The sequence below is a fragment of the Solenopsis invicta genome, chromosome 10 (genome assembly GCF_016802725.1).
Source record: "Solenopsis invicta isolate M01_SB chromosome 10, UNIL_Sinv_3.0, whole genome shotgun sequence".
Classification (NCBI taxonomy): Eukaryota; Metazoa; Arthropoda; class Insecta; order Hymenoptera; family Formicidae; genus Solenopsis; species Solenopsis invicta.
The window spans coordinates 2,720,417-2,730,945 of record NC_052673.1 but is presented as its reverse complement, the minus strand read 5'-3'; the positions used below and the strand labels follow the sequence as shown (position 1 = coordinate 2,730,945).

Genomic DNA, 10,529 nt, shown 5'->3' with positions numbered 1-10,529 from the left:
ACCTGACTTTGTGCATATTGGCAATCAACAATGCAAGCTCGATCAAGCGCTCTGCTTATCACGTGACTTTCAAATTTCGGAGCGTGAGCAGTGCCGCGCGTCGGAAAACGCCGCATGGCGCGCACGTGATCAGCGAGTTCGGCAGGCGTGCTACAGCGTTTACTCCAGGAGTACCAGGGCCGAGTGGATCGACACGGGTCCCCGTGTCAGACATATTGTCTTGCTCGTATTTGCGCAAGCATTATGGAGCGGCTATTAGCAGAACAAGAAGACGTTCTCTATCAGATTGCGAGGACGGTCGACAACTTCAAGAAGTTGGGGCAAGACAATTTTACTACATCCGTCACGCGGAACCGGATGTCCATTTTGGAGAAGCAGTGGACTCGGTGCCAAAAGCTACATGCGGACCTCAAGGCGGCAGTCAAGCCAGCGGAGCGAGATGAATGGCCGTATTTCAGTGAGGAGCAATTTCGGAAGGCGACAGAGGACTACTACGAAGCGTCTGACTATCTGAGCGAAGTATTAGAGAGGTTGACGAGACCTACCGCTCATGTAACCGCAAGTAGTACTTTAGATTTAAGCTCGGGTCCGCCAAGCTCAATCCCGTTGCCGCGAATAGAGCTTCCTAAGTTTTCCGGTCAGTATACGGAGTGGGTCAATTTTCGGGATATTTTTGAGTCGATTGTGATAAAAAATGAAGGCCTCACAAACGTGCAGCGTCTGCATTATTTAAAGTCGAGTCTGACTGGCGAGGCTCGCATTGTTATTAAAAATATTTCCGTTACCGACGCGAATTATGAGCTAGCATGGGGAGCCGTGAAAGAACGGTACGAAAATACCCGCGTGATTGTTTCTTCTTATCTGAATACTATCCTAGAAGCTACTCCGATGAAGGCTGATTCCGTCTCCGAATTGAAACGCGTGCATGATAGTATTAATGATGCGGTCCTTGCATTACGTAGTCTCGAGAGAAATTGCGTCGATGATTTCGTGGTTGCCATCTTGTCCAGGAAACTTGATGTGAATACCCGCACTGAGTGGGAAATCAGCTTGGGCAATAAACGAGAGCCAGCTTCCTTTAACGAACTGAGCACATTTCTTGTTGGCAGAATGCTGGCTCTGAATGCAGCGGGAGATACTCGCAGTTCAAATAATAGTAAAACAAATCGCTCAGCAGCCACCAAGTCGTTGACGGCTGCCATCTCTAATGTTAAATGTTTATACTGTGCGGACTCGCACCTTTTGTTTCAATGCGCTCAGTTTAAATCCTTATCCACGGAGCAGAGAAAGAATGTTGCGCGGCAGCACCGTTGCTGCTATAATTGTTTGACCAAAGGCCATTATCCGCGCGACTGTAAATCGCGGGGCCGCTGTGCACGTTGCCAACGCAAACATCATACGCTTCTGCATGACGACGATATCAGCGGGGGACAAACGACAATTGGTGCTCCTGCAATAGCGAGCACATCCAGTGTAAACACAGTAAATGACGCCCCCTCTAAATCAAGTCTTTCAGCAAGGGTAACAACTCCTTCACGTTCCCTCCTGGTCAAGGGTACTGTACTACTCGCAACTGCACGAATCTTTGTACGTACTGATGGAGCTCGTTGTATAAACCTTCGAGGCATGATTAATACGGGCGCTGAGGCTACATTTATCACTGAAAGGGCTGTTCAAGCCTTAAAAGCAAAGCGTATTAAAGTATATTACACTGTCACTGGCATGGGTGATCTACAGGCTGGGGTCGTTACTCATGCAGTTAAGCTCCATTTAAGTGCGGGTATACAGTCGAGTACTACAGTTACAGTGATCGCGTTTATCCTCCCTGTACTTACTTCTTATGCTCCAAGAAGTCCTGTTGATTTACTTGCGCATCGTCATTTGCAGAATTTAAAATTTGCGGATTCTGATCCATTCAGTGATGACCCTATCGATTTACTGATAGGACTTGACTATTATAAGGCCGTAACAATGGATGGATCCCGCCGAGGACCGAGCTCTGATCTCATGGCGAAACCTACTATCTTTGGCTGGGTTGTGTTCGGCCCGTGCAACGACACTTCTGAAGGAAACCCTCAGTCGGTGTCCTCGTTACGCTGCTCTATTTCTCCTGGAACGGATGCGCTGATGAGGCAGTTTTGGGAGATAGAGGAAGTCTCGGTTTCTAATCCCCTCACTGAAGAGGAAGTCGAGTGCGAAAGGCACTTCGCATCTACACATTCTCGTTTGCCAAGCGGACGCTATCAGGTTCGCTTACCTTTTCGGACCGATTACTTGAATAAGGTCGGTCACTCCTTTCACGTCGCTTCTGGTGCCTTTGATAGGTTAGAGCGACGTCCAGCTCGCGATAGTGCATTGTCTGCCAGCTATCGTGGCTTTCTTTCTGAGTATGAGCAAATGGGTCACATGACCCGTGTAAACCCGAACGAGGTCATTAATAATAATTCGTTATATCTGCCTCACCATCCAGTGGTGAAGGCGAGTAGCAGTACTTCCCCTGTACGGGTTGTATTCAACGCCTCGAGTCCCATGGACAACGGGCATTCATTAAATGATCTGTTGCTTACTGGACCTAAGCTGCAGTCAGATCTTTGCTCTATCATTATGCGCTGGCGAACTCATCGCTTCGCTTTCGTCGCTGACGTCGCAAAGATGTTTAGACAAATTATGATTCATCCGTTAGATACTGACTTTCAGAGGATATTGTTGCGTCCTAGTTCAGGCCAGCCGATCCATCATTACCGTTTAATCACCGTCACGTACGGTACCGCCTCGGCGCCTTATTTATCCATGCGCGTCCTGCGACAATTATGCGAGGACGAGGGATCTGCATTCCCGCTGGCTGTGTCTATACTCAATAATTCCATCTATGTAGATGACGTGTTGTTTGGGGCAGACAGTGTGTCCGCCATACAATCCACACGTCAGCAGTTGAATGCCTTGTTATTGAAAGGAGGTTTTCACCTTCGTAAATGGACGTCAAACTATGACGAATTGTTGTCGGAGATACCAGTGTCGGATCGACTGGAGGACAATAGTGTCGAATTTGACGAGGACTCCTCCTTCAAGGTTTTAGGAATTTCGTGGAGTCCTATACTTGATCGATTCCATTTCAGGATACAAATTCCGGAGTTTTCGGTGATCTCGAAACGTAGCGTGCTATCCGCCATTTCGCGATTCTTTGATCCACTGGGTTGGATTACCCCTGTGGTAATCACCGCTAAAATTTTCATGCAGGAACTATAGCTGCGTAAGGTTGATTGGGATAGCCCGCTCTCGAGTGATCTAGAGGAACGATGGACTGAGTATTCTCACAGTCTGACAGATCTCAAAGAGATTTCAATCTCAAGGTGGACGAATCAAAGCAACTCCGATCTGGGTATCGAGTTGCATGGATTTGCGGATGCTTCAACACGGGCCTATGCGGCCGTTGTATACATTCGCATTATTCACACTCGAAGCAGCTTTGGAGTAACACTCTTAGCCTGTAAATCTAAGGTCGCTCCTATTAAAACAATTAGCGTTCCCAGGTTAGAGCTGTGTGCAGCTACCTTACTAGCTCGTTTTCTTAAAAATATTGTTAGTACTTTAAGGTTAAGTTCAGTACCAGTATACTGCTGGTCAGATTCCATGATCACACTTGCTTGGATTAAGCAGCACCCCAATACCTGGAAGACTTTCATATCCAATAGGGTATCAGAAATCCAGACAAGCTTACCGCAAGCTCAGTGGCTATTTGTCGGGTCTAAAGAAAATCCCGCAGACTGTGCGTCGCGCGGCATCAGCGTTCAGGAGTTGAAGTCGCACTCGTTGTGGTGGAGTGGGCCTCAATGGCTGCAGTCACCCTCGACTGTGTGGTCGGAACAGCCCTCCTCCCTTCGATCGGACGGAAACATGGAACGACGTAGCGTTCCAGTTTATTTAGCTCAGCGGGGCGCGGCAGGGTGGGATCTTTCCGAGCAAGTTTCCAGTTGGCCTAAGTTGTTGCGGATCACGGCCTATTGCCTATTGTTCGTTCATAAGGTTCGACAGCGCCTTAGAAGGGCGGATAGTGATCAATTAGGTACGTTATATGTGTTGAGTGACGCTATCAGACAGGCTCGTAGTTTTTGGATTGCGTACGTACAAAAGATTAACTTTTCGAATGAGATCCAGGCAATAAAACGTGGTGAGGGCCCGTCTAAATCTAGTCCCTTGAAAAATCTAAACCCGTTTTTGGACACGAAGGATAACCTTCGTGTCGGGGGACGTCTCTGCCGGGCGTCCCTCTCTTACGATGAGAGACATCCCATCATACTACCGAGGCATCGCATATCGGAGCTGATTGTTGCGCAGGCACACGATCGAACGCTTCACGGTGGGACACAGTTGACGTTAGGAGTTTTACGCCAACAGTACTGGATTCTAAATGCTAGAAACCTTGTAAAACATCACATTCACAGGTGTGTTGTTTGTGTCCGCCACAGAGCTATTCCGATATTGCAGCAAATGGGTGATCTGCCGGACGTTCGAATAAACCTTTCTCGTCCGTTTCAACATACCGGCGTAGACTATGCCGGTCCTTTTCATGTCCTTCCGATAGTAGGACGTGGCCAGCGGACGACCAAGGCTTATGTGGTTGTGTTCGTTTGTTTGGCCACTAGGGCCATACACTTGGAACTGGCCAATGATTATACCAGCGATGGGTTTTTGGCCGCATTTAGAAGATTCACCTCTCGTAGGGGTCTTCCGGTCTCATTATTCAGTGATAATGGAACCAATTTTCAGGGTGCCGAAAAGGAATTGCGCAATGCGTTCAGAGCTCTGTCGCGTGATCCTGATCTCGTCGCGTATTTAGCCTCCGACGGCATCACTTGGAGATTTATACCGCCCTCCGCCCCACATTTTGGAGGAATGTGGGAAGCGGGCGTAAAGTCCGTTAAGCACCATTTACGGCGTGTAATTGGTGCTCACACGCTTTCAAATGAGGAGTTCACTACATTACTAACACAAGTGGAGTCATGTCTAAATTCTAGACCTATAGCTCCCTTGTCCGATGATCCCTCCGATCTCTCACCTTTGACTCCTGCCCATTTCTTAATAGGTACCTCGCTGATTGCGACGCCTGAGGAGTCCGTATTGGATTTGAAGGAAACGCGACTCAATCGTTGGCAGCGTGTACAGCGGATGCACGAGCAGTTTTGGCGGATATGGTCGCGAGATTATCTCCACACGTTACAGCAGCTCTATAAGTGGCGTCAGAAATCGACTAGTTTGAAAGTCGATGATCTAGTATTAGTTCAAAATCCGTTGCTACCGCCGACGAAATGGGAGCTTGGGAGAGTAGTAAAAATCTATCCTGACCCTCAAGGTCTCGTTAGGGTAGTGGATGTAAGGATGCTTTCGAATACAAGAAGGCGTGCCGTTAACCGGCTATGCAAGCTTCCTATCGAAATTAATGCGGGGTTGCCGCAGTAGAGCTCCCATGGCGGGCGGCGATAGCATCTCAATTTGTTTATCTCATGCGTTGTAACTAATCTTTATATTCACAGTTCATTGCGTCGTTATTAATTTGTATTATTGTTTAGCTTTATCAACTAATATTACTACACTAAGTTCTATTTAGCGTGATGCTTGGTCTCCGGGTACATCATCGTTTCGTACTATCAGTACGAGGCGAGCGGCATGTTTGGGAACAGCGTAATATGCGAACGCGAGTCACCCGCTACATGCGAGCGATCGATATCGATCCTTTATCACGCGAGGGCACCACCTTACGACGGTGTCCTGCGCAAGCCCCCTCTGGGCGTCCGGGAGCGCTCGAGCGGAAGCAGGCGTTTTTGCCTCTCAGATAGAGATTCGCAAGACTCCTAATCGTACGGCCATGACTGCCGGTTAATTAAATCTCTAATCTCATTTTTAAACTCACACGACCGTGTCTGTCGGTGTACCAAGTATCTCAGAGTACTTCCTTTAAAACTGTGCCTGTAGTGTCTAAGTGGCATTAAAGCAATTTGTGAACTTTAACGGTTTGTGTATTTCATTGCTCCGATTCTCACAGTCCAAAATCCTTCAATTACGCGACGATTAAGTGCGCACTCCTAACATTAATTAACTTTTAACTCTTTAACTAGTTACTACCCAACCCTGAATATACTACATGAGACACTTTATAGTATGTAATAAAATATTGCAAGAGATCTTTGTACGGGATTTTTAGACTACTTTACAATTTCAGGTTTTTTTTTTATAAAAAATTAATCTGTTTTAATTAAATTTATCAGTCGTGTTCATTATAGTTGCGACACTTTGTCTTCGATGCGTTTCTGAACGCGCAACTATAACGAGAGCTGAGAACGTGATTGGTTCTTACTTGTACATCCAACCAATTACGTTCGCCGCTCGATGAGCAAGTCTACATTCCAAAAACCATCGAAGAAAAAGTGTCGCAACTATAATGAACATGACTGTACACATATGCTGTCTCTTCTCAGACATATGTTATACAATTTTATAGTGGTCAATAAATGCAGTTGATTCATAATATGTAGGTTTTGTCTATGGTTTTTTATACAGAAAATATTTGGCATTCAAATTTGTCCATTTTACGAATGCATTATGCTGGCTTTATGGAATAAATTTTCTTTGCTGCAATATAATAATAAGAACCAAATATTAGGTTGGCAACTAAGTTCCCGCCGTTTTTATATAGGTATATATATATATAAACGGCGGGAACTTAGTTGCCAACCTAATACATTTTAAAATAAATATAAATGATACATACCATACAAACAGTACACCAATGCATATGAACATATGCAGGCGCCGCCAGTTCTGGTTCAGGAGCCGCCGCCAGTTCCGGTCCAGGCGCCGCCGCCAGTTCCGGTCCAGGTACCGCCCGCGCCAGTTCCGGTCCAGGTCCAGGTACCGCCCGCGCCAGTCCCGGCGCAGGCACTGCCCCCCCCGTCATTGCTGTCCGAACCATCGTTGCAACCGGCGTTAGCCGCAACCGGAGAGGGAAAAAAAGATAAGTGATACAGTGCTATGTTAAATTTTATTTACACATAAATATCAAATTTTTTATAAATATTTATTCTTTATTTTAAAAATTACAGCTCGATGGGAAAGAGCGGGCCGACGCCGAGGAAGAGGAAGAGGAAGGTGGCAGTGGGGTGGAGGACGAGGAAGAGGGCGTGGATACCGAGGAAGAGGAGGTGGTAGAGGAGGAGGAAGAGGACAGCAAAATTTTACTTTTTATTGTTGCTAACTAAATTTGATTTTAAATGTTAACTATAATAACCTTTTGATAAAATTGTTGCTAACCAAATATGATTTTAAATGTAAACTATAATAACCTTTTGATAAAAATAAAATTGATAGATAAATAATCGAAAGAGATTTCAAACTTTTTTACATCCTGGTCCGAACCTCCTATCTTATTCCGTCGGCAGTGGGATGGAGGACGGGGAAAAGGGCGTGAAGAACGAAGAAGAGAAGGTGGTAGAGGAGGAGGAGGAGGAGGAGGGATGTCAAAATTTTACCTTTTATTGTTGCTAACCAAATATTATGATAAATGCAAACTATATAATGACCTCTTGATAAAAATAAATAAAATTGATAGATAAATAATCGAAAGAGATTTCAAACTTTTTTACATCCTGGTCCGAACCTCCTATCTCATTCCGTCGGCAGTGGGGTGGAGGACGGGAAAGAGGGCGTAGAGAACAAGGAAGAGGAGGTGGTAGAGGAGGAGGAGAAGGAGGACGTCAAAATTTTACCTTTTCTTGTTGCTAACCAAATATTATGATAAATGCAAACTATATAATAACCTCTTGATAAAAATAAATAAAATTGATAGATAAATAATAGAAAGAGATTTCAAACTTTTTTACTGGTCCGAACCTCCTATCTCATTCCGTCTTCACACAGCAAGCGTTCGAAAGCGTTCATATCTCTTATTAGGATCATTCTACAATGGCAGTAGTAGTATTGAATTAATTAAGGAGAAAACATTAGACGTAGACTATAGAATTAAGACGTTCTTATGTCCGAGTGTCTATAACGGCGTGTAAAAATCAATCGCACTAATTTTCATATTTTTACTGAGCTCTGATTGGCTGAGAGTAAGTGTAGAGATCGTAGGAAATAATAATAAAGTATGAACGAGCAGTTTTTAATTATCTAAATTTATTTTATTTAAAGTATTATATAAAATAAATATACCGCAAGACACAAGTCGTTAAAATATAAAATATATTGTAATATAATTATAATAAAATATCTACTTTTACTTTTCGAGAATTTGAACGAACAGTTTTCAATTATCTCTAAGTCGCTTAATTTTATTTAAAGTATAAATATGTAACTTTTTTCCTTTACCTCTGTATATAACTTTATATATTATATATATTTCTTTTATTAATGAAAAAATTTACCATAAAAAATTAATTGTTATATAAAAGTATCTTTATGATATTGATAAATATTGAATTTAAAAAATTGAGAAGTTGTTTATAATACTAATTTAAATGTAGTATTATTTTTTAAAAGTTCTTATTCACGTATAAATTTAATTAATATTATATTTCTTTAGATTTAGTGATTACAAAAGCTTTACAAATACTCACAAAATAAAAGTTTTCTAAATAAAGCTGTAAATTGTTGGCTCGCTAGTTATTACGAAAAGATACTCTATATCTCATGGGAATGAGAAGGTAGTGTGGGCTTCACGTTCCAGTGTCGTTGCAATTCCTAATCCTAATATTGAAATCGTGAATCACACTTTTGGCCCGTTGAGTTGTAATATTCAATGAATGCTCATCATAAATCAATCCAAAATGATTTTCAGCAATAATCAATAAACTCTGCGTGAAGAATACTGCTGGGGTGTTGGGACTGAATGGCGGTGCAAAGATATAAACATTAAACGCAACATCACTGCAAAAACAGAAAAGAACAGATACTCATCGTTGAAGCAATGATTTTTCATTAAACATTACATTTCACTGAGTTTTCAATCTCATCTCAGTGATTTCACTTTTAGCACATATAGGTTAAAATTTCAATTAACAGCATTAGCAATAAAAGGAAGGTAGTCGATTATTATGTTTTTAATCATGAAATGCTGAGTCGACTACCTTCCTTTTATTGCTAAATCTCTTAATTAAAGATTTTACTTATGTCATAAGTGATCAAAGCGCATTGAAGTGTGTAATAAATAATAATATTTAAATATCAGATTGCAAACTTTATAAAATGTAATGTTTAATGAATCGAGGCAATTTTAGCGTAATCCTTTGAGAGGTAATAAAATAATAAATAATAAAACTCTCTTTCTCTCTCTCTCTCTCTCTCTCTCTCTTACAAAATTTTTTACAACATATACGAGAACTAAAGCAAGCAACAATGTTAATAATAATCAATTGTTGATGTGTAACTCATCTTCGATATTGATGAACGTCCTCTTCGAGGACGCAGGACAATGACGAAGACCCCTTCACGAGATCTCGGGTATCACCTCGTCGTCAACATTTGAATCGCCGCCGCCGTCGTCGACCACCACTTCCATCCACCACTAACACACCACGTGCTGTTCTCGAAAGCGTCCTCGAAGTGTGCTGTCCTCGTCGAGAGATCACGAGGACGTACCATCAACCGGCACTAACGACTGTAGCTCACGCAGCGCGCTTTTCGCGAAAGTAGCGAAACGAAACGAGAGAGAGACACGAGCGTGCACGGTTGTCCACGCGATAGGTTAGGAAACCTGTCACCTTAAGCTATCAACTACATGTATACACATTGTATACGGCCATGATGCTCATGGGAACGGTCACATGTTGCCCCACGTGATGATAGAACGGCTAATAACGAGCGCCACTCGGTACTCGTGTCGAAAAGATGTACTGGACAAGATTTGATGGTCGTTGATGACGACGACGTTTCTTACATCTAAAACGTCAAGATTTGGACTTTGCGTCGCAATATATCCGCACGTACGGCACGGAGAGAAAAAATAAAAACACTTTTATTATGCAATTTTCCCCAAGCTATCGATTGAGACTACTCAGAACTTGATCGGTTCAGCCGTTACTGAGATCTGAATAATCTCGTTAGGTTGAACTCGCTGACTCGCGTAAAAGAGGCTGGTCTCTCTCGCTGATATGATGAAGAATATGATGATGATGATAATGAAAAATAAAAAAAGATAAGATAAGAAAAAAATACCGCGAGACGCGACCGCGCCTCTTGATATTGTCCCTTTATATATAATAACGTTTATACATAATTTCTGTTTAAAATAAAGAGAAAGTGTTGCAGAATATGTGCAAATGTATGTTCGCACACATAAGCCTTCTGTGTATATATATATATATATATATATATATATATATATAGATTGCAGTATTGAAAATTTAAGATTTGTATTGTAAACTATGGATTAACAGTGAAATTGTAATAGACTTATTGAATGATGACTCTGAAAATTTTGGAAAACAAGCTGATTTAAATCTGTTGAAGCACTAATATGCTTAAGAATTTATATCAGC

The 10,529-nt window shown here is 42.5% G+C and overlaps 1 protein-coding gene across 1 annotated transcript; it reads left to right on the top strand.

Moving 5' to 3' along the window:
• Window positions 1–243: 243 nt before the first annotated feature.
• LOC113005957 lies at window positions 244–8,901 on the top strand. The gene is made up of 5 exons (XM_039453977.1): window positions 244–3,138; window positions 3,247–5,370; window positions 6,778–6,906; window positions 7,098–7,221; window positions 8,831–8,901. The coding sequence occupies exons 1-5, from the start codon at window positions 244–246 to the stop codon at window positions 8,899–8,901; spliced, it is 5,343 nt and encodes a 1,780-aa protein (XP_039309911.1).
• The last annotated feature ends 1,628 nt before the right edge of the window (window positions 8,902–10,529 follow it).